Source organism: Neolamprologus brichardi, chromosome 23 (assembly GCF_056152115.1).
Source record: "Neolamprologus brichardi isolate AB-2024 chromosome 23, ASM5615211v1, whole genome shotgun sequence".
NCBI lineage: Eukaryota > Metazoa > Chordata > Actinopteri > Cichliformes > Cichlidae > Neolamprologus > Neolamprologus brichardi.
In genome coordinates, this window is record NC_142125.1 from 8,212,243 (window position 1) to 8,236,358 (window position 24,116).

Sequence of the window (24,116 nt, forward strand, 5' to 3'; positions counted from 1 at the left end):
ATTATTCCATCTCTTTTGTGCAATGTGCCAGTATTGCTGACAGCAAAACAGCCCCAGAGCATGACAGTACCACCACGACACACAACAGTTGGTACAGTGTTACGCTTGAAAGCCAAACGGTGACAACAATGTGAAGTGGTCTAATAAGGAGTTAACAGGCCTTGGCATTTTCAACTTAAGACATCGTAGAACCTTCAACTCCATTTTTAAAAAAAATAAATGCATACACTCGCTCATATCTGTATGCATGTATGTAGGTGAGCCAGTATGTATAATTTAGAACCTGGGTAATTATCTCAAAGCTCTGCACCTTTTTTTTTTTTAAAATCATGAAGGGCATATGAAGTGCACTCATTGAACTTTTGTTTTTCCAAGGTTGTAAAGAAATCATGAAAACCTCCAAACTATCATGGGATTCATAAAAATGAGTCTTAAAGAAAGAAAATGCACAGAAATACATATAGGCTTTAATCATTTGTCTCTTAATGGAATGATATGTGTGACAAACAACTACATTTAATGGGTTTTAATAGTAAACAAAGACAGTGTGTTAAAGTGTGAAGCACGCTGGGCTCTTCAGAGGCTGCAGGCCTGTAACTTCTGGTCAGCCAGCTTGAGAGACACCCAGGTGTTGAGCATGGATGCCCTCAGTTTGCACCACACCAGGTGGTCACTCAACCCGAAGATCTGCGCTGCAAACTGGGCAGAAGCTTCTGGAGACAATATTGTGGAGCAGCCAAGACCTGCAGGACAAATAAAGTAGAGAAAGACTTTGTTACCATAAGGGGGGGAAATTTTAAAACAGTAGGAGATCATCTGTATCTCATTGTACATCTGTATAGTGACAATAAAGGCATTCTATTCTAAAGAGCTCTTCTCACCACTTGGCATGCGGAGGGATGACCATACATCTTGTGATCCCCAGTCTGGAGTGAGAGGAGGGCAGTTGATAACAGGGTAAGCTGTGTTACCAGACATCACTGGGCCGAGGCCGTTACTTCTCCCAGCCACAGCCACGAATACAGTGGGTATCCCATCACCTGCAAAAAAAGCATAGAGAAATTATCACATTATCAAGAATCCCTAGATCAGTTTAAAGATGGAATTATGTCAATATTAAAGCACACCTTCATATTCAGCCTTGATTCGAAGTGTCTCATCTGGACCCTTGTGTGCCGAGGTGACTCGGAGGATGCAGGGGATCCCGTAGGAGGTGCACGCCTTTCTTATCTTCTCACAATGGGCCATGTCTGAGGTGGAACCCATTAAAACCACCACCCTGCAGCTTGCCTGGGGCTTCAGCAGCAACTGTAGATGCACAGAAACCATTGAATCATCAGTTTATTTCAATTTTTGACTGCTCAAAAGAAAAATTGTACTTGTTTTTTCCTGAATTACATAAAAAGCAGCTGTAGGCTTTTGTGATGTCAAACAATGTCTGTTGGTTAAGATATTCAAAGCAAAATACTCCTACAAGATAAAGAATAGATTAGAGTCATTTGTTTGCTGTACCTTGACCCTTTCAGAGACCCACTCAAAATTCCTCTTCACCATCTGCATTGCCTCTGGGGTAACCTCCTTCAGGTCTCTGTACACCTACAAAGGGGAAGAAAAAAAACAGTTTAAGGCTTGTATCTTTTTTTTCCTCATATCAGCATGAAAATAAAGTCAATGCATGACCTGTTTATCTTTCTGCTGGCTCCGATCTCCAGCTGGCCAAAGCCTCCATGAATCATTATCGATCACGTCAGCGAGCACAATCTCTTGAGTTTTCACATTGACACCAAATTCAATCTATAAGCAAAGAAAAAAGTCCTTAGTTGTAGTTCTGCTGTGATTGCACCAAGATACAACATTAACCAGCAGGGGGAGGTGCTGCACAGCCTACCTTCATGTCCACCAGGGTGCAGTTCTGAGTGGCCCAGGCCTTCTCCAGAATCTCAAAAATGGCCACAGTGCTGCGATTCATTATGTCCACCTCACACTGACCAATAGTGAGCCCAGCCAGACAGAATTTGGCCTCCAGCAGCTGCTCCTCTGACCACTGAGGATCATTGTTGGCATCATCCTAAAAACAATCATTGATGAGTTTGCGTGCAACACTCAGACTCAAAACGCATCGAGAGAATTACTGCACGCCTGGAAGACTCACTTTAAAGAACATCTCCATCTTTAGAGGAGAAAAGCGGTAGCCCTCTTTGACTCCTGGATTCCTCTTGAGGAAAGATCCAGTCGCCACTCTGCGACATACCCACTCAATGGGTATCATCTCACAGTGCGCTGCAATGAACGCCGTGTCCGAGTGCTGCTTAACAAAAGCTGTCTTAATGCCTGGGGGAAGAAAAAGGGTGGATGTTAGAGCAACCTCAAACTAATGGACAAATTCCAATATCTGCAACCACGTGAGATTAGAAAAACACATTTTATTTCATTTTTATACACTGGCACACAGATGGCTCTTCAAGTTACCATGATTTCAACCTATATTTGATTAGGGTCAAGTGGACGGGATGTGGTTGGTTGGATCTGGTTAATTCTAAGTGGAAACACATCAAGTCACAAGGCAGCCATTACTACAGCTTGACTGACCTACGCGTCACACACAAGATGGTTACAGTTAGCCAATTGCTTATAAATTAAAGTCATATGGAAAGTAATTTTGGGATCATGTAAATCTTGCATGCCCTTCACATTTAAGTATTTTTGTCATTTCTGTTCAATCCACCCCCCCCCATCCATGAAACACAACATACAATTCAGTTCTCAGTGGACTGTCATTCAGAAGGTTTAAAAAAAAAAAAAAAAAAAAAAAGGGAAGTCATTTTTAAAAAGTTGAAAAAATAAGAACCGAACTACTTCCCATGTGTGGAAAAATGATTACCATGTACTTCTGAGATATTTAAATAAATCTGATGGCATTTTAGAAAAATCCTGCAAACTGAATATGTGAGCCAGGGCTCTGACAAAGTGTGACAAACGTTTTATATTTTCTTAACATTTAAGCCCCCAAATTAACTGAAAAAGGATCAATGAGTCAAAAGGTTTTTTTTTCCCAGTCACTCTACTGAATCAATCTATCTTTGAAGCAATCTGTTGCTCACAAAACCTTCTGCAGAAACAATGTGCCTAGATACTGGCCAAGTGTAAGGGACTTTTTTATGGGGGAAAAAAAGAGAGCTGCAATAATTATACAGATGCGCTTTAAAGCGCCTACATTACCAAACATCGGTTCTCTCCATGTGGGAAAGTTGCTTCAGGGTGAGTTTGACACAACTGCCCCAACCCACTCAGACTGCAGAATACTGTTTCCCCCCCCCCCCCTACAAACATTCAATAAGTCCTCACCAGACTCCTGCAGCAGCTGGAACACGCAGCTCGTAGTTTTGTTGGCAATGGCAGCTTTGCCCTCCATCTGATCTTTCCTCACGGCATTCCCAGCCGTGATCTGGTCTTTAGACTGGACTAGAACCAGTCCCGGCTGGTCCAAGAGCTCGAAAATCTGTTTTGTCTTGCCCTCATTGAGCTTTTGGCCGACTTTCAACTCTGAAAAAAAAGGAAAAAGTTAAAACATGCACATCTAACTTAAGCGCTAACGTGTGCATTAAGGATCGTACAGTACCTGGGGTGGATGCCATGGCGCTCGTCGATCCTGAACAGTCCTGAAAGACAAATCACAAAACACGCCAGTTAACTTATTGAGAAGCAGAAGGTGTGCAGGCAGGCGGGGAGGGGAAGTGGGCCGTGTCTTACTTGCGCCGGGAGCCAATCACAGTTCTCAACTCATCTAAACAACCAATCACAGCGGCGCATTTGTTACCACGTGAAAGGGAAGCGCTCAAACGTCAAGACAAGACGTAAAAAAACAAAAAAAAAGAAAAAGGAAAAAAAAACTTTTGGAGGTTTTTCTACCAAAGTTCATCCTTTTATTCTTTGATGAGAAGGTTGTCTTATCAAAAGCTCCAACAGGACTAAATAGTGTGGTTTTTGACCTAATCGATTAGTTTGATTAGAATTATTCGTACAATTCCACGTATTTCATTTAATTCGTTATGATTTTAGTTATGGCGGACCGGTTGTTAGGTTAAAACGTGTCTAGTCTGATTTTACTCTGTTACTCGTGATTTCATGCCCAATTCAGCAGTGTCAGCTGAGTTTGGTATGTTTTAACAAACCACGTTGTATCGTTGCAAGCACGTGTTTGGTCACGAACGTGTATCAGGCAAGCACGCGCGCGCACGGTAATTGCTCACAGACAACTAGGCGCGAGACTAGACCGCAGTTTATACGAGAGGCATCGGCGACGGGCGAGCCCATGGAGTTCGAGGAGTCGGGTATTGGAGAGGAGTGCGGAGTCTTTGGGTGTGTCGCTGCGGGAGAGTGGCCCACACAGCTGGAGGTGGCTCAGGTCTTAACTTTGGGGCTGGTGGCGTTACAGCACAGGTAAGTAACGGAAAACCAGTTACTCCAACATTTGTAACGACTGAAAAGTTACCACACCAGTTAATGACGTCCGAGCTTTGCATTTTAGATGAAATGTTTGGTTTAAATTTGAATCTGACCCAAACCTGAGCAAGAAAAACAAAAATGCAAATGCAAGATGTGAATTTTTACAGAAAGCAACCGTTACGCATATACAGTATTGTGCAAAAATATTGACCCCCGCCCCCCATTTCTTTATATTTTGCAGGAAAATTAGAAAACAAGCTGTAGTGACTTTTTAAATATGCACAGAAATAGGCTGTATAAGACAAAAACTGAGTTTTTACTACTCTAAAGAGCGTCAAAGCAAATATTACTATGACAACCTTTATTCTTCAACACAACCTGAATTCTCTTACGGAAATTTTCTTGTAACTTCTGTAAGTAGCCTTCGAGACTAGTTCTCCAGGCTTGTTGAAGGACATTCAAAGTTTGTCTTTGGATGTTTGTTTCCTCTTGTTCTGTTTTCTGTCAGTCTGTCAATTCTGTGATCCTACATTGCTTTAAAAATGTTGAGGCTGGGCTCTGGAGAGGCCAATCCATGACTGACCATGTTTCATTGTGTGTTTTTTCTGTCCAGGTATGCATTTCCTGCATTGGCAGTGTGTTTGGAATCACTGCTGTGCTGAAAAATGAGGCATCAATCAGATGCTTCTTCGCCATGCTAGATCAAAATCTGTCAGTATTTTTCTTTATTATAATTGAATCAGAGGCAATGCAACCATGATAGAGCCTCCACTGTGTTTTAAAGCTGGCTCTCTATTTTACCTCTTGCTTTTTTTTGAAAACACTGATGGCAGTTTGAACCAACAATTGAATATGAATTAATCACATCAGACCTGTCGCCACTGATTTTTCAGTCCAGTTCTTGTGTTATTTGGCATACCTCAGCTTTTCCTCCATGCTCCCCCTCCTTAAGAATGACGTCTTTACAGCCACCCTCCCACTGACCACACTTTCTGATCGGGATTCAGTGAGCAGTACATGAAGCAGCTGAAGAACAGTCCACCCCCCCCCCCCCCCAATTTCTTGTTCTTTGACATGGGTCAAACATTTGAAAAATGAAAAGCATGAAGAGTGAAAAATGCTCAGTGACAAGGTCTACACTGAAAATGAGTGAAAGAGCAGCCAATGTCTAGAGAAAACTATAAAAAAAAAAACCTTATGTATGTGTAAATACATTACTAAGGCAAGAATAAAAGCGAGCTTTGCATATTTCCTAAGGTTGAACTATATACATGTGCATAAGTTTTGGTTCAACACTGTGGACAACAAAAAAAATCACTTTGTATAAAACCAAAAAACATATGTATGAATTTGTTGTTCCAGTATTGGAGAGTACTCAGCCATTTGATTGCTATACCATAATTTAACTGTATTTAATCCCTAATGTTTTGTAATAATTCTTGCAGTGTTATTGGTTTTCAAAATGGAACATTCCCTTAGCTATCTATATTAGAAGGACATGTTATTCTTAAGAGGATCCCAGGCAAGGATTGCTGTGTTAAGTGTAAAGAGCCACAGCCGCAGCCACACCATGGTTCTCTATAATGTTCTGGCAACCAAGCACTCAACTCTTTCTGAGTGGGCATTGGATTACTTCATATAAAAGCACCAAATATGCCACATGCTTCCTTGCACACTAACTTTCTTTTTGGGATAACCAGCTTTTTTTGGTGGTTATGACAAAGTGCTATATATTTCTGAATGCAGCCAGGTCATCCACTTGCCCAGTGCAGTAAAGTGCCTTCCTGATTCAGAGGAGGTGGATGTTATAATAAACAACAATCTTAAACTCTGCTGCAAAACCTGTATTTCTACAGGTTCTGTCCTGGGACTGAATGGGTAGTAAAGCCTGAACACAGGCAGGACTATTTCTGGATAGTCATCTCCCACAGAATCAATTTTTCCAATAAGCAGGGTTTTCTCCAGTTTCTACTGTGTCAGTAGACCATTTTGCTGAAATGCTTTGCAAGCTGTGCAAAAAAACATCAATCACTTACTTGGGTGGTTGCCTGATTTGTGGCACTGTGATCTACCACAATGGTAGATGCCTTCTCAAAAAGGCTTTGGAAAGCATCATTAGTTTTGCCTTTTTGCCTCATTGTGGGACTCAGCAGACAGCCTGCATACCAGAGTTGGTTTGTGACGTTCTTTGGAGAGAAATATTGAGACCTTGTAGCTCTCCAAACTGATCTCCTGCATCCTGACAGTTTGTTCTACATCATAGGACTGGTCTAATTCAGGCTGTCTTTAGCCATTTTTGAAAGGCTGTCTTACCTTCTGCCTTGTGTTTAAGAAGTTGGCACAGGTTTCTGATATTACCAAGCATGACCTCTTGAAGCTCAATGTTCTCAGGCTAAATACTTGAAGCATACATTCTTAAGCAATGAAGGCCTTGCTTTCTTCTGTTCTTCTTGAGCACACACTGAGCAAAAGACTACTCAATAGCTTTTCTTTTTTTCTTTTTTTGTACAATTTTTGAGTCTACACTCATAAAAGCCAGATTTGTTTTCCTAGCAGTTAGCAATTTTTTGTTTTCTCATCGACTCTGGTACAGTGGAAACACAAAACACCTTTTAAAGTGTCACTGTAGTTAGCAACATTTTATCAAGCAGCTTTTCTGAAAACATATCATATGATTGCCACATTCTTGGTTCTGATGAAATATTCGATACAGTTGTTGAGACCATGCTAGTTTTAAGTTACTGAGTTGAAGGCAACTGGCCTTCTTTTTTGGTTCATGAAGCTATCCCACATAGAATTCACACTTAGGTCTTGTGACCGAAATAACCCATCCATTTAGTCACATGTCAGCTCAACTAATGTGACCCTTAACAACTTGCATAGAAACCGGGTGGGTCAACGATCCTCAGGACACCCTCCAAGGGCACAACCCCACTAAGGGTTAAAATACTTGGGACAGTTTTTGGAACTGAAAAAGCTTCACACATGAAGGGGAAATGTCTTCATGAACCAAAAAGCCTGGTTTTCTTCATCTAGCTATATTATTCTTTTTCTCCCAATTTCATTGAATTTAGAAAGCCAACCCGACAACCTCCGGTTAGCAGATTGCACAGCGCAGAAGAGCTAGCTCATCAGGACAGGGCTGTTTACACCTACAGGCCAGTGGCCACTCTTTCAGTGACGATGTGCACATCCTGGTTTGAGTGGCGAGCCGTTATGTGAAAAGGGGATGACATCTTTGAACTATTGTTCATCATCTTAGAGTGATGTGATTGCAGCCACTTCCTAACACTGTCTAAATGGTACTCATGCTACCAATGGTCATGACAGTTTGCATACTAATGACCATGAAACTGAATTTGTGGCTCATTGTTAGTCAATGGTGCTGGTTTCGGTTGTTATGCAGCTATACTGCTCAAGTACTGTACTGTAAAGTTGTGGAAAACTGCAGTCAGCCGATACTGAAGAAGTCACCTGGATAAGCGATGAAACATTTCCATTGAAAATGCTGTGACCAGATGAAGAAAATCAACTTTCTGGGATTTTCTGACATGGATTAGTGAATAACCCTTAAGACATAACAGTTTTCATTCATAAAAGCATAGAGCTGCAGCTTTTGTTTTTTATGATATATGCATTAATCAATTAATCTTTGTTTTTGCAATCTGAAACAATCTAAAACCTAAACACGGTTAAGTTTGCAATCATAATTTTAATGTTCAGCATTTTTATTTGAAAAATGATTAACTGATTATCACAATGGTCGCCTGTTACCTGTAATTCTGGCGACGGCGACGGAGCAGGGGTGGCCATTGAACAGACTGAGTTGATCTTTATTATTGGAATATGGTCCTGCTCTTCTTTACACTGGCTGTGGAGTCTTTCAGCAACGAGAGGCCCAATGTTTAGCTTTTTTAGTGGTGTGTGCAGTCCAGGGTCTGGAAATAAGAAGGGCAAAGGTTTACATTAACTTACTTTTCAAGTACTACTAGTGTAACATGTTAGCTCCTAGTAGGGTTATGTGAGTTGTACATTTTATTAGAAGTCACGACCATATCCTTATCCATAATTTAATTATGAGGCGACACGGCACATCATGGGACTTAGCCAGAAATTACAAAAGCTTCAGTCAATTGTGGATGTCATGTGACATTAAAAGGGATTACAGAAGGAGACATATTTCAGACCTTCATCCACAGCTTTCCTCTTGATTCTTCTGTGTGTTGAAGTAGTATCCTCTCTTTCCACCACACTCTCAGAAGCACCTGCAAAAATATAATATTAAAGGCAGTTACAAAAATACAAATATGCTTTTTTTTGCTACAAAAGAAAAGAATTGTCTTGGTAATAAACATAGTTAGACTGGCTTAAGACCACCTCGGGACTCCTTTTTAAATAATATCTTTAAACTATAATAACAATATATTTTATATGTATATAATAATATAATAATATATTTTAAAACCAAGTTGGACCAAGTTGTTTACTAATTGGAAAGTTGTTGGTTTGATGTCCGACTTCTCTCGTCTACACATTGAAGTATCCTTGGGCAAGATAATGAAGCTAAAGTTCAGTCGATGCATTGATTGATTTCTAAGGAAATGGTTAGAAATCTGTGCATTTTCTATCACATTTGGTAACAGATTCAGTGCCAAGAAAAGTCTATTGTGAGCCAGGGAGAACCCTGAACTAAATGTCATCGGTTTGTTTTGTGTGTGGGAGATATTTTAAGACATAATGTAAAAAAAAAAAAAAAAAAAACATTTGTTTTTGGCTGTCCGAGGTGGTCCTGCTTGATTATCTTACTCATGGTAACTGACCACTAAATGGATTATGTAATCTTTTTCATGTAATTCATGCTGATAATAATGATGATTAAATGATCAGCTCACTCATCAACATGTGTTCTTGATCCAGATAATGCTCCTTAATTTTATGTCGCTTTGACTCATAAGCATTTGATGTAGCCTCGATGGTTACTGATAAGTCCGAATCAGAGGTGCAGGTTTTGTCCTCCACGGCTCCCTCCACAGCTCTCCTCGTGCTTGTCAACTTGCCGTCCACGTGATTTTTCTCATCACAGTTGTCAGATGTAGTAAGTCCGCCTGAATCTGCAGACTCGGCTGCTCCTGTGTCTCGCAGAGAGTCATTAGCCGTGCGATTCATAATGGAGTCCACTTCCTCATAGAACCTCATGAGGCGTCTCGGGTCAGCTTCGTCAGTCTTGCCCCTTTGAAGGGACCTGTAGAGATACTTGAGGTTCTTGTACTTTGTGTGGCACTGTTTCCAGTCACGTTCAATGCCTTGTTGCATTAACCTGTTCGAGATCTGGACAAAGATGTCCCTCTTTCTGGTTGAGCTCTCCAGCTGCCTGCGTATGCGCTCATCTGACCAGACTTGGATCAGGGCTCGCACCTCTTGGTCGCTCCAGTTTCGACCCGTGTCCGACACTGTGACTACTTGGAACTGGTCAGAGCTGGAGTCTGTGTGTGCTAGATGGGCGTCTGGGATAAAAGAAGAACAGATACGGAAGGAAAAGTTTAATTATGCTGCTAAACTCCACGGTTGATTTGGCAGATTTTTCTTTTTCGGCATACCTGCACTTCTCCATTTTACTTCCATTTCTCCATCCATGTCGTAATCGTCACTGTTGTCATCTTAAATGATAAATATATAAGAAAATTATTTTCACAAAGCCTTGAATCTAAAACAACTGCTTGCAAACTTGATGCTTACCATCATCAATTTCGATGACCACCTCACTCTCAGAGCCTGTTATCTGCCCTGTGTGGCTTGCTGGCGTTTGTAGCCTCCCTGCTTCCATTTCACCATCATACAGTCTCTTCTGCATTTCCCTGGTCCCATTTTCCAGTCCTTTGTCCAGTAGAATGGCCTCCACTTCATCAAAAAACTTCATGTATTTCCCCGGGCTTCCTGCACCGCTTCCTCCCGCAGCGTGTGCACTTTTCGCAGTCTTATAGTCATATTTCAAATTCTTGTACTTTGTACGGCATTGTTTCCAGTTCCGTATCACCCCAAAGTTTCTCTGCATTTGACGAGCCATCTCTTGGAATATGGATTTGTTGCGCAGCGTGCATTTCAAACGTTCCCGAATGTTGCGGTCAGCCCAGACGCACAGCAGCGCTCTAACCTCGTCATCCGTCCAGTGGCGGCCTCCCTCTTCAGCCACATTAGTAGAGTAAGAAACAGCTGAATGAAATCGAGTCTTCATTCCTGTGCACACATGAAAACATTGTAAATTTTGGCTAAATGTTGATTTGGAAAAAACCCAAAGAAAAACAAAATGACTTTTATGTAAGTCCTTGAATTAGTTTTTAGCACAAGTAAGCTAAGAATAGTTTTAACTGGCGAGTCTGTTTATCCTTGGATGCCAGTTTTTGTTTTGTTTTGTTTTTTCCCAAGGTGGAAAAAGTCATGTTGTTATCATCAATAGTACAGTTGGTGTTGAACATGTTTACCTTCCTGGACTGGGTAGATTCTTCTTTGATTATCCACATCTTCTTCCTCCCATGGCCCTTCAAGCGGCCTTTCTTCCACTCCTTGGCTGTAGTTTGCCGATGTGCCTGCGTCAGCCTTCCTGCTCTGAAGTCTCATGCTTTTGCATTTGGCCTGACACTCCCTCCAGCTGCGCACAACACTGAGCCTCCTCAGACGCTCTGAAATCACCTCAAATGTGCTTCTGCTCTCTACTACGTGCTGAGCTCCAACCTGGTCCCACACTGAGAGTAGAGCCAGCACTTCTGCTTCCCCCCACTGCCTCTCCACTGAGCCTTTTTCCTCCCCCACCTCACTATCACCTCCTCTTTGTCTCTCTGCTCCTCTCTCCATGTTTGAGCTGACCTGGAAACGCTTTCTTTTCCCCCAGCCTGTCTGTCTCTGCTGCCCGGTTCCCTAGGCAACCAGGCGGTTAAGCCTGAAAGCAACGCCTTCATGCTGAAAAGCAGCCTCACCACTGGCTTAAGCTGTGTGCTGAGGGGGCGGGACTAAGTGTAATCTGAGAAGCAGCTTGGTAATGGATTGAAACTGCAGCAAGGCGACTCTCCATATATGGCAGCCTCACCGCAGGGAAGCAAATCTGCTTTTTCCTTTTTTTGGGGGGGGATTTTGTTTCTGCTCCATTTGGCCCTCGTTAAACCAGTTTTGATTTGCCTAAAGGCAACCGTAACTGACTGAAAGTTTATTCTTGCAGAGAAGAAACAGAAATCATTCATGCAAAAAAACACACTTCCCACTAATACATGAAAATTTACACTGTAATGTTGTGTGTGTGTGTGTGTGTGTGTGTGTGTGTCTACTCAGGGGGCAGGAAAGTGCTGGGATTGTCACAAGTAATGGAGCCAGTCCACCCACGTACACAGCACACAAGGTAACACTGAATCATGATCAGAAGCTTCTTGTATGATAAAACAGAAGCACAGTTTAACCCAGCATCTCAAAAACAGACCCAGGACGTATTTGGGTTGCGTCCTGAATATATTTCCATTTGGCACAGTTACATCGAAACAACCCAGCTGGTCAGAATCACACTGAGCACTTTAATGTTTGGCCTTTACAGATTTGTTTTAAAGCCTTCAGACATCCTCATTGTTTGCTAATTTTCTGCTGTTTAACATCACTTTCTGTTTATTTTTATGCAAATATTTTTGTGCAAGTTAAAACCTTCACAGAGCAATGTTGTCATTTTATAGGGAATGGGATTAGTGAGCACCGCTTTTTCACCAGAGGCTCTCACTAAACTGCGCTATGGTAACCTCGGCATTTGCCACACACGCTATTCAACCACTGGGATCTCAGAGCTGCAGAACTGCCAGCCCTTTGTGGTGGATACACTGCATGGCAAGATTGCTGTAGCACACAATGGAGAGCTGGTTAATGCCCATGCCCTGCGGAAAAAGGTGAGGAGGGGCTCTGCTTGTCCACGCTGAATGTTGCGCATATCAATGTGACATAAAAATAATGAACTGAACACACACAGACACAGATTTTCTTTCTGCTGAAATATTTATTTGCTATATCCAATCTTAACGAAGGTTATGGGCTGGATGTCAACACTTTCACATACCAGAGCTGCATCCATCATCCAGTCAAAGGATTTGTTTGACTATTAAGTGCTTTGCACTCTCAAAAGAATTTGTATCTACAGTTAATGCTTGCATTAATGAGATACAAAATTAATAGTTTTTTAAAATGTATATCTCTTAAGAACATTTCAGGCTGAAAATCTAAAAAAACAAAAAAACAAAAAAAAAAAACAATCTATAAAATGTAAGCTATATTAAACTGATTTTGCCCCAGGGTGGCTGTGGCTACAATGTAGCTTGCCATCACCAGTGTGTGAATGTGTGTGAATAGGTGGATGACTGGTTGTGTAAAACGCTTTTGGGTCCTTAGGGACTAGTAAAGCGCTATACAAATACAGGCCATTTACCGTAATTTAACAAATGTGTTCCCATCCTGTTTTTTTCTCACCTTTCTCAGCAACCTTTCTTCCAATTTGAGGCTAAAATACACAGGAAGTTTTGATTATATTTATGACTGAGTGAGAATTCCACACATGATTTGCCATGAAAAATCTGTACCAAATCATTAACTGCTCTCTTAAACTTCACTCCACATTTCAAAAGTCTGAACGCTCAAACAGGCTTTTTGAAGTTCTGCCATCACTCTGATGGTTCAGTAAATCGATTACATTTACCTTGTCAAAGGTGACTTGAGACTCATGCTGGTTGTATAAGTGGATCTTGAGAAAGCTGTATTACCATAATCTGCTCGTTCGGCACTGCCATTTCTATGATTATGCTTTCATACAAACCTGCATATTCACTGAGTGCATATTTATAACTGTCCTCTTTTTTTTCCTTTAAAGGAATCTTATGACAATCCATGCACTTTATATTATATATCTAGTCGACCAATTACGATGAATTAATAAGAATTTTTTAAACGCAGACCTTGTCAGCTGGATTTGGTTTTCAACCAATTATACATAACTAACCTTTCAGAAGGAAATTTAAAGCTTTACATCAAATAAGTCCTATTCTTTAGGTAAATTTAGACTGCCTCCCCTTTTCCTAACAAGAAGTCAGTATCATATTCATAATTGGCACTGAAACATGCTCAGTCCAGCTGGATCACGTCAACGTCCCTTCTCGAGTGCACTTTGTGATCACTAACAAAAATCTGTGTGTCATGTATATGTTTTTTAAGACAAGCCAGACCTTTATATGAAATATGTGTACTACCTATTGAACTGGACGCTGAAATAGATCATCCATAGACCAATGGATTAACTTCATACTCTCAGTTGTGCTTTATGCTCAGCAGCCATCTTGGAAACTGCTTCAGGTGATTATGTGGACAACTATTTTAAAATGATTTAGTTGATAACATTCAGTTGGCAACTAAAGGTCACTGTTTCATTTCCAGCCAGAGACACAAATCCTCTTTGTGCTTCAAGAAAGTCATCCGGCATAAAACTCTGCCAACTTAAACATGTGGCCAACCTCTTGTGACAAGCCAGAATCTTAAAGTAGCTTTATCTGATCTGAAAAACCCATAAATTTCATTTTGATGGCCGCTGAGATGTAAAAGCAGGACTAATTTAGAAAAAAAATGTAAAAAACAAAAACACAAAACACATTATAGATGCAATAAGTGAAGGAAAAACAATAAGTAGACTTATGTATATCTTTGTGTCATTATATAGCAGTTGTGCAAAAGCGCAGTTAAAACTATCATGAGCATCAGGCGAGTCTAGACGTCAGTGCAACAACATGATTGGCCTGTGTCTCTTTCCCAGCGTGGCTGTTGAGTGGCTCTATGAGGGCAGGGGTGTGACAACCATTTCCATTATAAAATAAAAGACTGCTATTTCCACAGAAAATAACATTATTCCATAATTAATCAGTCACTATAAATGTGCCTTGTAGGTGATGCGCCATGGTGTCGGCCTCTCCACCAGTTCAGACAGCGAGCTCATCACCCAGCTGCTGGCACTGACTCCACCTATGGAGGAGCTAGACTCACCTGACTGGGTTGCCAGGTGACTGTTGTGACCTAGTGATACATAAGCATAAATATTTTTGCTTTACATTACTTTAATACTGTTTTTATTTGCTTATTTTTTTTTTTTTTGTAGAATTAAAAACCTCATGACTGAAACGCCAACATCATACTCACTGCTGGTCATGTTCAAAGATGTAATCTACGCAGTGCGTGACCCTTATGGAAATAGGCCACTGTGCATTGGGCAGCTCGTTCCCATCTCTAAACTGCACAGTCCAGGTATCTATGCAGTTGTTGCATGTGACCGTTGCATCAGAATTAGTGCAACTGCAGAACACAGGCATGTTTGCTCTCAAAAGACTAGCTTTACTGATAAAGAGGACGCCTCACGAGAGGTCAATGGTTGCAGCAGAGCTTTTGGCCCTTTTGATTTTGTCAGAGGTCAGATGTGTAAGCTGGTGAATGATTAACTTGATTCTTGTTTTTTTTAAGCAGGCGCTCAAGAGGAAGACACTGAGGGGTGGGTTGTGTCATCAGAGTCGTGCAGCTTCCAGTCGATTGGTGCCAAGTAAGCATTTGTTACCTTTGCAAAAGTATGCTTTAGTATAACAGGAACTGTAATGCCAGGTGTAAATCATTTTTATAACCTTATTTTTTATTTTTCCTTCTTTCCCAAAGGTTTCATATCATTTGCCTTAGGCCATGAGTACTTTTTTTTTTCTATTTTGGCGCTTTACTTTTTCTTTTTTTTTTTCCCATAAAGATGGCTTTCGATAACATTCCTGTAACCTAAATCAGCGGTCCCCAACCTTTTTTGCACCACGGACCGGTTTATGCCCGACAATATTTTCACGGATCGGCCTTTAAGGTGTCGCGGATAAATACAACAAAATAAAACTTGTACCGGTACCGAAAAAAAGAAGATTTATCATAACACACGTGAAAAGACCCAGGAAAACAGAGTCAATGATAAAAACGATAACAAAATAACGCTGAAAACCGATAAAAACCCTAAAAACCATACATTTCACACCTGAGCCTCTACTCTCGCGGCCCGGTACCAAACGACTCACGGACCGGTACCGGTCCGAGGCCCGGGGGTTGGGGACCGCTGACCTAAATGACAAGTATTTGACTAGGGCTGTCAGTGTTAATCGCGTTAAAATGACGTTGACGGCAAAACCGCGTTAACGCAGCATATCTCCGTTAAGGACTAACACGATTAATGCCGACAGCCCTAGTTTTGACACCTTAGTATATTCTAGTAAAGACGTGATTCACTGACCATCATAATAGTTCTGGGGTTTCCCAGCGGTAACGACATAGCTTTTGATGCACACCCATTGCTGTTCGGTTCCGGGTCGCTGCTCGTGCGGCCGACCGGCCAGCTACCTAGCCTGACCTATCTCCCCAATGTGATGTTTGTGTATTTTATGTACGGTCGGCAAGGTCAGTCTCTTAATTGCCCCTTGGGGATAAATTCTTCTGAATCTGAATCTGAATGCATGAACAGTGAAATGGTGTTTCTTGAGTCCATTGGTTCATTATATTTTTTTGTCGTTATTGATTAACAGGTACTACAGAGAGGTCTTGCCAGGAGAGATAGTCCAGATATCCAGACATGGTGTCAAATCTCTGAGCGTTGTGCCTCGACCTGAGGGAGACCTGCCAGCATTCTGCATTTTTGAATATGTTTATTTTGCCAGACCAGACTCTATATTCGAAGGTATGCATATTTATTATGGGTAACACACTTACTGATTACTCATTTCTTAAATGTATTAATACTGAAATATCAATGTACTACAGGGCAAATGGTCTATACTGCCAGACAGCGATGTGGGCGGCAGTTGGCCATCGAGTCTCCGACTGATGCAGACGTTGTCAGCACTGTGCCAGAGTCTGCAACCCCTGCTGCTCTGGGCTACGCTGAGCAGGTCTGTCTACAGTGTGTCTGCTCCACCTCAGTAATCTTATAATATACTGGGTGGACTTACAGTCTCACCAGCTTTTCTTCTGTCTTCTTCTCACAGTCTGGTCTTCCATACATTGAGGTTCTGTGTAAAAACCGCTATGTTGGAAGAACTTTTATCCAGCCAAATACCCGCTTGAGGCAGCTAGGAGTGGCCAAGAAGTTTGGAGCACTGACGGACAACTTTGCTGGGAAACGAGTGGTGCTCATTGATGACTCCATCGTCAGAGGCAACACAATTTCCCCTATTATTAAGCTGCTGAAGGAAGCGGGTGCCAAAGAGGTTCGTTTAATAGCGTTTGGCAAAAGTTGTTGTTATAGCACACACAACATTTTGGCAGAGTGGCTCAGAAACTGGTTGGTTCGGATTGTCTGATAATTCAGACTGTAAGTAGACTAAAAGCACAGGAAAGTAAAACTGGAGAGTTTTTTAATGCCAAAAAGTGGAATAAGTGGAAAAAAAGCCCATGTGTTTGTCACATTGCGTACTATACTTGCATCAGGGGTTCATAGAAAATATTAGGCTCATTAACTGTCAACTCAAAAAAGTGGGCATACCACAAGAGCAGTCTGAGACTGTATTTCCAATAAGACAGAAAATTCCCTCCACACTATGCATGAATTAAAACCCCAAATCCAGGATATCTGGATCCAAATTTTGGGGGTATTTTCTTGAACATCCCAGTTATTGTTTCATTGATACATGTTTATTTGGGAATATTTAATCTTGTAATACTAAAGCTAGGAAGTGATTAACTTTTGGATTTTTTAAAAAGTTGGGCCAAGCCCCGCGTCTGGTAAACCATTTTTATGAAAATCTGTCCCTAATCAGATTTATGGCATGAGTAACATCACATACTCTCATTCATCATTTTAGGGCCTACTAGTCAATCTGATCTGAACCGTAATTCACATTTTAACCAAACATTCATACAGCACTTTATTGTCTCTTCTTCTATACACATCAAGTGCTTGATGTGTATAGAAGAAGAGATAAATGCTACATTTTTGCCACATTTAGTAAAGGTAAATAATCATTGTCACCTGAATTAACAGAAGATACGTTTTGTTTTGTTATTTCTGACCATTTGAAGAACAAATATTGGTCCTGAAAAGGGTACCTAACTGTGTGTGACCAGAATATAGTCACACACTAACTTTGTGTTTATAGTAACCTAATTATTCTTCTGGACAGGTCCACATCAGGGTGGCTTCTCCACCAATCAGGTTCCCTTGCTACATGGGCATCAACATCCCAACCAAGGAGGAGCTCATTGCCAACAAGCCGGAGTTTCAGGACATTGCTGGTTATATTGGTATTTAAAAATGCACTTCTACCATTCATTTCTTTGCCTGGTCAGAATAAAAGCTTGTGTTTAATGCTAACGCTGTTTACAGGTGCTGACAGTGTTAAATATCTGACTGTGGAGGGCCTCGTATCTGCTGTCCAGGAGGGTATTGCTTTCCATATTGAAAAGGACAAAATTAATTCCAATAACAAGTCCAACAGGAAAGCGGGCCACTGCACTGCCTGTCTGACTGGGAAATATCCAGTGGAGCTGGAGTGGTAACTGCTGCACCAACAGTAGCACTGTGGATGGTGCTGCAAACTTTAAAAAAAAAACCTGTTCTACATATGGTTTATCTCAACATTGCCAGCCGGAACACTAAGATGTTACACAACTACAAAAGGTTACTTTATTCAGAACCTTAGGAAGATGAAAGTGATGCTTTTTCTCACCTGTGGTGGCTAAGCTTTTCTTTTTCTGTTCCTGGATGTGACTAATTCCAGGTGTGTATTTCTTACCACACAAGTATGTTTTTGTTTTGCAGCTGCATTTATTTGAAAAGTAGATTTCCACATGTATTCAAAGCATTTACAATGCCAGAAAAAGCGCACACGATAAATGACCAAAACATTAAATCATCTTTATTTCTGTTATTTACTTAGAAAAGCTGTTTTGTTTATGTTTTGTGCTGTTTTCTCAAATTTGAACAATACAGGAATATGATGTATGAATAATAAACAATAACTACAATGACAACAAGTACTTTTTTTTTTTTTTTTTTAAATAACTACATTCTCCCATTGACAATTTTATTTCAGTAATGAATAGACATCAGAAAAATAGACATCAAACATATTCAAGAATTGATAGAACATTATAAAATCTAGCTATAAAATATGAACAATTATAATCAATTAAAAATAGTTCAGAGAGATTAATTATCGGCAGGTTTCCATCGCTGAACTAGATGGTCATACATTTCATTAAATTTCATCGGCCCATCTCCTTGATGATCCCCTTCATCGCCATTTTCTGTATGTGATGGGAAAAGGTGAGTAAGAACACATCAACCCCCAGAGGCCAAAAATATATTGTACATGGGAATTATTTTAGTCACCTGGGAGAGTAGCCACAGGTCATTTTGCTCTCTAGTGAACTTCCTGTTGAATAAAGCATAATGATTAGGTAATCAGAAACAAGTCAAGAAAACTATGAAGATCAGATGTGAAGGGACAGACAAACTTCACAGGTGCATTGTTGGTCATTTAGTAGCTGTCATTTTTGTGTGAGTTGTATGCTACAGTGACCTCTTTCTGCTCCACTCAGTATGAGAATGAATTTTGGCTTGTACGGCCCCTCATACAAACACACAGGCGTGCTCTCTCTCTCTCCCCAAGTGGAAATTCACTCTGACAAAATACACGTCAATGGACTCTTTACATAGCTGTGATGATTAAACTTGCATAAAATAAGTCTGACTTCTAATTTCAAAACCCAAACTTTAAAGAAATATTGGGGGTTCTCACAAAGTAAGCTGACAATCAGTTTATATATTTGTATCTTCTTTAGTTTGCTTGTGTTGTCTGGGTGAGTGGTTCCTTAGAAAGCTGCACCCTAGAAAAAAACATGCACAATCATGCATGCATGCACCCACCCAAATTCAGTGGGTGTGTCCTCATAAAAGTCCTCTTCCCGAAATACCTGCCTGCACCTGATATGTTTAGGAGGCATCTTAACTGCACTTTTGTAGCTATGCAAAAATACATAATTTGAGCACTCTATCACTTGACTTAAAGGATGAGGCTTACCCATGCCAGAAAAATCCGCTGCAGATTCAGCCTCCACATATTCCTCATGTGCTGGATACTGCTGGCTCCTGAATCTTTGAAACATGTTGTGCTTACTGGAGCTACCACCACGAGGCAGCTCCAGTTCAGACAAAGGGAGACCTTGCCTTAGCATCGCTCTGCTGTGGCGTTTGGACCCTGGGGAGTATGTGCAATACACTTCCCTGAAGCGTTTGGACTGTGGATGGCTGCTCCAGTCTAGGTCCCTGTGGCGTTTCCTCAAGACAGATCGGTGCGGTGACAGTGCAAGAGCAGCCAGAGCTGACGAAGAGTGACCTCTGCTGGCCTCAGAGCTTCTAGCACAGAGACGGCATGGAGGGCCATTGAAGAAAGTTGACTTGTTCTGGCACACAAACTTGTGGTAAAGTTTCATGAAATCCTCATCAACTTGTTTTGGTGAGCATGAGCCAGGGGACGAAGGCAGGACGGAATCAAAGGAGAGGTGTCGTACGAGCCTGCGATGACCCCCTGCTGCTGAGGCTGACTGCGGTGAGTGCGGCAGGAAGGACTGCTGGGAGTTTTGAGGGTAAAGCATCTTCAGTGGCAAAACAGGCCTTTTTGTCGGGGAGAACAGAGAGGCCGTGAGTGATCTGGGCCTCATAGGCTCTCTGGAAGTCACAGAATATTCACTAGGGCTTCTGGAAAACAAATGAGGTGATCTTCCCAGGCTGGTCACCACTCTTGCTTTTAGGGGACTCCTGTCCCTAAAGCTCGGCACCTCCTGCCTGACTGGGGAGCCATAGATATCAGGTCTCTCTATTGCAGCAGTGAATTCTGGTGCAAGGATGGAGCTCCCAGCTGTCTCTAATAGAGAAAGACTTGATCTTTCCTCAGAGGCTTTAGCACAAGGTCGTGAAGGACTGACGCTATATGCAGAGGCCTGGTCTTCCACCTGGGTTTGTTTACGAGGGGACAGCTGAGACACAGTGAAAGTCTTGTTTAATGGTATCTCTTTTGGTTTAAAGGACACAGAGGAAGCAGAGAAGTCCATTACAAGGACAGGCTTATGCTGGTGCCTGCTCATAAGGTTTTCCTCCCTATCAGGAGATTGGTGCATTTCGTGCCAGTCTCTAGGACAGGTCACAGTCTGCAAAGGCGTTGTTTTGGTCCTCGTGAATTGCTCTTTCATAGGCCTGCTGGAGCTTTTCTCTGGAAATGCTTTTGTGGTCATCTTCTTTGGTTTGTTGTTTGTGTGTCTAAGTGGGACGACAAAGGTGTTGTTGAGGTTACTTCTATTTGATTGCTGACGCCATCTGCGGTACCTCCTCAGCACAGAATCAGCGGCTGTAGAGACATGCTGCCGATCCCAGGCCCTCTTTATCCGACTAATCATACTTGGATAGAGCTCCACCCAGGAACTGCCATGACTTCTAAGAGACATTTCCAGCTCCTCATCTTGGTCTTCAGGTTGAAGGTCCACATTGGAAAAGTTTCTCTGACTCTCATCCAGTGAGCTCACAGTCAGCTGAGTCACATCACTTCTAGTCATCCCTGTGTGATGCACAAGGGGAAACAAACTTGGGAATTAGACAAATAACATACTCAGTGCTTCTCTTGGATGAACAATCTTTATATATACACACACTAGTGGACAACCCTCTGTTTTATTTGGAAAGTTCATACACTACCAGCTTCCTCACAGGCCAGGTTACCTAACTGGGGTAACCGGATGTACTCCAAATCTTCTATCTTGGACTGCAGTTGGCAATAGTGGTGTTTCTTTTGTTCGAGGGTTCACTGTGAGCTGGAGGCCCACTCTAATTAACCCTCGCCAAAGCTAAGAGCAGAACAAGGACTACCTTTGCCAGCTGCTGTTCAAGGTGTTGGAGTCAAACACTTAAAACTACCACAATGGTCAACTATTCATTTATCACAATGTACAGGGAAATTAAAATGTTTGTAGAGGCAAAACCTATTAAATATATTATTTAATAATTAAAGAGAGCGTGTATGTGTAATTTAAGAAAGCAATCACGCATCTCTGTTGTGCATTTCTTTGTTGTCACAAATTTAATCCAAGACCGGAAAACACTGAAACAAAAGGATTTCCTTTTTCTTACCACCATCTTCCATAGACAGCTGGATGCTGGTATCAGATGACAAGTCCAGCTGTCAAAAATAAACCATCATTAACTCAAGTTATGCCAGATATTTTGATACAGAAGGTAATTGCAGGTATTTTTACCTGAGAGCCTCCTGTGGGGTCCTGTGCTGTGTAAGAAATGTTCAAGTTGTATTAGATGAACTACACAGTGAAGCAAAGAAAAAGATGCATGTTGTCATTTCAACTCTTAATTCTGAGAAATTACCTCTTAGTGACTCCTCTCTGACATCTGTCGAGCTCTGAGGAGAAAATGTGGGTGATTAAATAGTAGTAAACACAGCTTATGGTATTTTGTGTCGTGCATGACTGCAAAGGTCGTTGTTAGTAACCCAAACCTTCAGTTGCAGTGAGACCATCTTCTTTTTAGATAACGTCATGTAGCTGTCAAGCTCTTGAGGACAGAAAATATACACAATGTGGTCAGACAATAAAAAAAGTGAACATTACAGATCGTCAAATATTAAGCAGTGTTTCAGGTATCAGGCCTTCACCCATTGGACACACAAATACCTATAATTGAAATCTGGTGAAGAAGATCAACAGCTGGAGGACGTAACATTTTCTTCCATTAAATACAATCAAAATCCCAAATCATGCAAATTGCATCAACCACTAATATTCTAATTGGAGCTGACAGAAACAGTAAAATGTAACATGTGACATGGCCTTAATGTCTGAATGACATTAAAGGAAAGCTCTGCAGTTGTGCTTCTTTCAAATTATATCCAAACCTTTAATCCAAAATTAAAACAACACTCAAAATTAGATCTGGGAAAACAAATCATCCAGGTTTGTTTTTTCTGGGATAGACCACCTCAAATCTCACCTTCAACGAATTAAAAATGCAGCAGCAAGGCTTAGCACATAGCATTGCATTACCCACGTTCCTGGCTCCTCTCTACTGGTTCCCAGTACATTTGATTTTAAGGTTTTACTGATCACTTTTAAGATATGTTTTGATCTCGTCTCCAAGATACTTTGCAGAAATATTATCTTGTTTGTTCTTCTTCTTTCAGCTGCTCTCTTTAGGGATTGCCACAGCAGATTATCTACCTTCTTCTCAGCCAATCTTTCTGCTCTATCACATCAACCCTCTGCATGTCCTCCTTCAACACATCCTCTGTCCAGTATATCCACTATACCTCCTCTGCTCAAACCATCTCAGCCTTGCCTCTTTAAATAATGTCCAAACCACTAAACCAGAGCTGTCCCTCTGATGTTCTCATTTCAAATCATGTTCATCCAGGTGACTCCCAATGACAATCTTAACATCTTCAAATCGGCCACCTCCAGCTGTGCTTTTGCGTCTTTTTGTCAGTGTCACCACCTCTAAAGTACACATTGCAAATCTCACTCACCCCAAGATATTTAAACTCATCTACCTTCCTTAACTCTACTCGTTGCATCTTCATCCACACACATTCTATCTTGCTTCTGACTTTTAATCCTCTCCTCTCCAGAGCATACCTCCACATTTCCAGGCTACGATTATCTCACCTTATTGTCCTCTCATCTCAATGTTTGTTTTCCGTTTTTCACTGTTTCTAAATTTAGCATTCTGCTTTTGCTTGTCTGTCAAACTGCTTTGCAAACTCAAAACATTTTTCAAAGGTTTATAATGAAAGTTTATTGTTTTTATTGTAATAAAAGGCCCTTCAGGCGACTATTGCTGTGAATTAATATATAAATAATACTGAACTTCATTATTCCAGAAAGAAAACAAGTCCTTTGATTGATCTAGCTTACAAACGCATCTAATTAGTTAGTTTCCGGTTACCTTTACTAACACAGACGATGTTATGAAAACCTTTCCGGCTTACTTACCTGTGGGGCTTATATCGTTGAGATCAACCTCTGTCCCCGCGTCCTGGTACTGAAGTTTTGAATACTATCAGAAGGAAATACAGAGGTTGGTTAATTCTGTTGCTTTCATTTGCAAAACTCGCTGATACTTAGCTTCATGCTAACCGTCCACAGCCTTATTCACACACCTTGTCTATGATTCGATCCAGGGAAAGTTTGAACGTTGAATTGTTGTTTTGCAATTGTGTCTTTACAAGCTCATCCATGTTTGCATATAAAATTATTTTTTTTTTATCAAAAAGACGACAAAGAAAGAGAACAGCTGAACGAAGAAGAAAAATGGCGCTTTCGATTTTAAAGATTCCACCGTCACAAAATAGTGGAATGTGATTGGACAGTGGACATATGGTGCCTTCCTTGATACTAGGAAATTGCGGTTGTGCCTTTATTGCGTTTAATTTGAAAGACAAAATTAAAATAGAAAACGCCGGGATGTTAGCAGTGATAACACGTAGCGGTTATTGTACATATGAAAATGACTGCAAGTATTAATAATATTTTGTAAGCAAAAATTTAAAACGACATTTAAGGACACATTGTTGTTATGGCCGAGCTTTGGGACGAGCATT

At 41.1% G+C, this 24,116-nt stretch overlaps 3 protein-coding genes across 4 annotated transcripts; 1 reads left to right on the forward strand and 2 right to left on the reverse strand.

Annotated features, from left to right (window-relative positions):
• Window positions 1–445: 445 nt before the first annotated feature.
• paics (phosphoribosylaminoimidazole carboxylase, phosphoribosylaminoimidazole succinocarboxamide synthetase) lies at window positions 446–11,310 on the reverse strand. The gene is made up of 15 exons (XM_006790177.3): window positions 10,926–11,310; window positions 10,183–10,680; window positions 10,044–10,103; window positions 9,339–9,950; window positions 8,634–8,711; window positions 8,221–8,384; window positions 3,620–3,659; window positions 3,346–3,543; window positions 2,153–2,331; window positions 1,889–2,068; window positions 1,681–1,794; window positions 1,513–1,596; window positions 1,128–1,308; window positions 882–1,040; window positions 446–743 (listed from the first exon to the last, which is right to left on the reverse strand). The coding sequence occupies exons 1-15, from the start codon at window positions 11,293–11,295 to the stop codon at window positions 577–579; spliced, it is 3,084 nt and encodes a 1,027-aa protein (XP_006790240.2). The 5' UTR covers window positions 11,296–11,310; the 3' UTR covers window positions 446–576.
• ppat (phosphoribosyl pyrophosphate amidotransferase) lies at window positions 3,867–18,512 on the forward strand. Of its 2 annotated transcripts, none has more exons than XM_087836890.1 (11): window positions 3,867–4,440; window positions 11,767–11,833; window positions 12,156–12,362; window positions 14,397–14,509; window positions 14,606–14,751; window positions 14,965–15,040; window positions 16,047–16,198; window positions 16,282–16,409; window positions 16,506–16,727; window positions 17,640–17,760; window positions 17,843–18,512. In XM_087836890.1, exons 1-11 carry the CDS (start codon window positions 4,313–4,315, stop codon window positions 18,013–18,015), a joined length of 1,533 nt encoding a protein of 510 aa, XP_087693016.1. In that variant the 5' UTR covers window positions 3,867–4,312; the 3' UTR covers window positions 18,016–18,512. The 2 variants fall into 2 exon arrangements, with proteins under 2 accessions (XP_087693016.1, XP_087693017.1); XM_087836891.1 differs by having other exon boundaries at window positions 3,868–4,440; window positions 14,968–15,040.
• On the reverse strand, window positions 18,353–23,847 carry hjurp (Holliday junction recognition protein). The gene is made up of 9 exons (XM_006790175.3): window positions 23,676–23,847; window positions 23,509–23,572; window positions 22,020–22,075; window positions 21,890–21,923; window positions 21,766–21,791; window positions 21,641–21,689; window positions 19,542–21,071; window positions 18,851–18,893; window positions 18,353–18,765 (listed from the first exon to the last, which is right to left on the reverse strand). Exons 1-9 carry the CDS (start codon window positions 23,751–23,753, stop codon window positions 18,753–18,755), a joined length of 1,893 nt encoding a protein of 630 aa, XP_006790238.2. The 5' UTR covers window positions 23,754–23,847; the 3' UTR covers window positions 18,353–18,752.
• Between the last annotated feature and the right edge of the window lie 269 nt (window positions 23,848–24,116).

Coding starts and splice junctions, on each gene's coding strand:
- ppat (XM_087836890.1), top strand. CDS start 4,313: ATGGAGTTCGAGGAGTCGGGTATTGGAGAGGAGTGCGGAGTCTTTGGG. Junction 14,510..14,605: donor TCACCTGACTGGGTTGCCAG/GTGACTGTTGTG, acceptor TTTTTTTTGTAG/AATTAAAAACCTCATGACTG. Junction 14,752..14,964: donor CTCTAAACTGCACAGTCCAG/GTATCTATGCAG, acceptor GTTTTTTTTAAG/CAGGCGCTCAAGAGGAAGAC.
- hjurp (XM_006790175.3), bottom strand. CDS start 23,753: ATGGATGAGCTTGTAAAGACACAATTGCAAAACAACAATTCAACGTTC. Junction 23,573..23,675: donor TGGATCGAATCATAGACAAG/GTGTGTGAATAA, acceptor TCCTTCTGATAG/TATTCAAAACTTCAGTACCA. Junction 18,894..19,541: donor AGCGGATTTTTCTGGCATGG/GTAAGCCTCATC, acceptor TTTATTCAACAG/GAAGTTCACTAGAGAGCAAA.
- paics (XM_006790177.3), bottom strand. CDS start 11,295: ATGGAGAGAGGAGCAGAGAGACAAAGAGGAGGTGATAGTGAGGTGGGG. Junction 8,385..8,633: donor GAGGAAAGCTGTGGATGAAG/GTCTGAAATATG, acceptor TCTTATTTCCAG/ACCCTGGACTGCACACACCA. Junction 2,332..3,345: donor CCAGCTGCTGCAGGAGTCTG/GTGAGGACTTAT, acceptor TTCTTCCCCCAG/GCATTAAGACAGCTTTTGTT.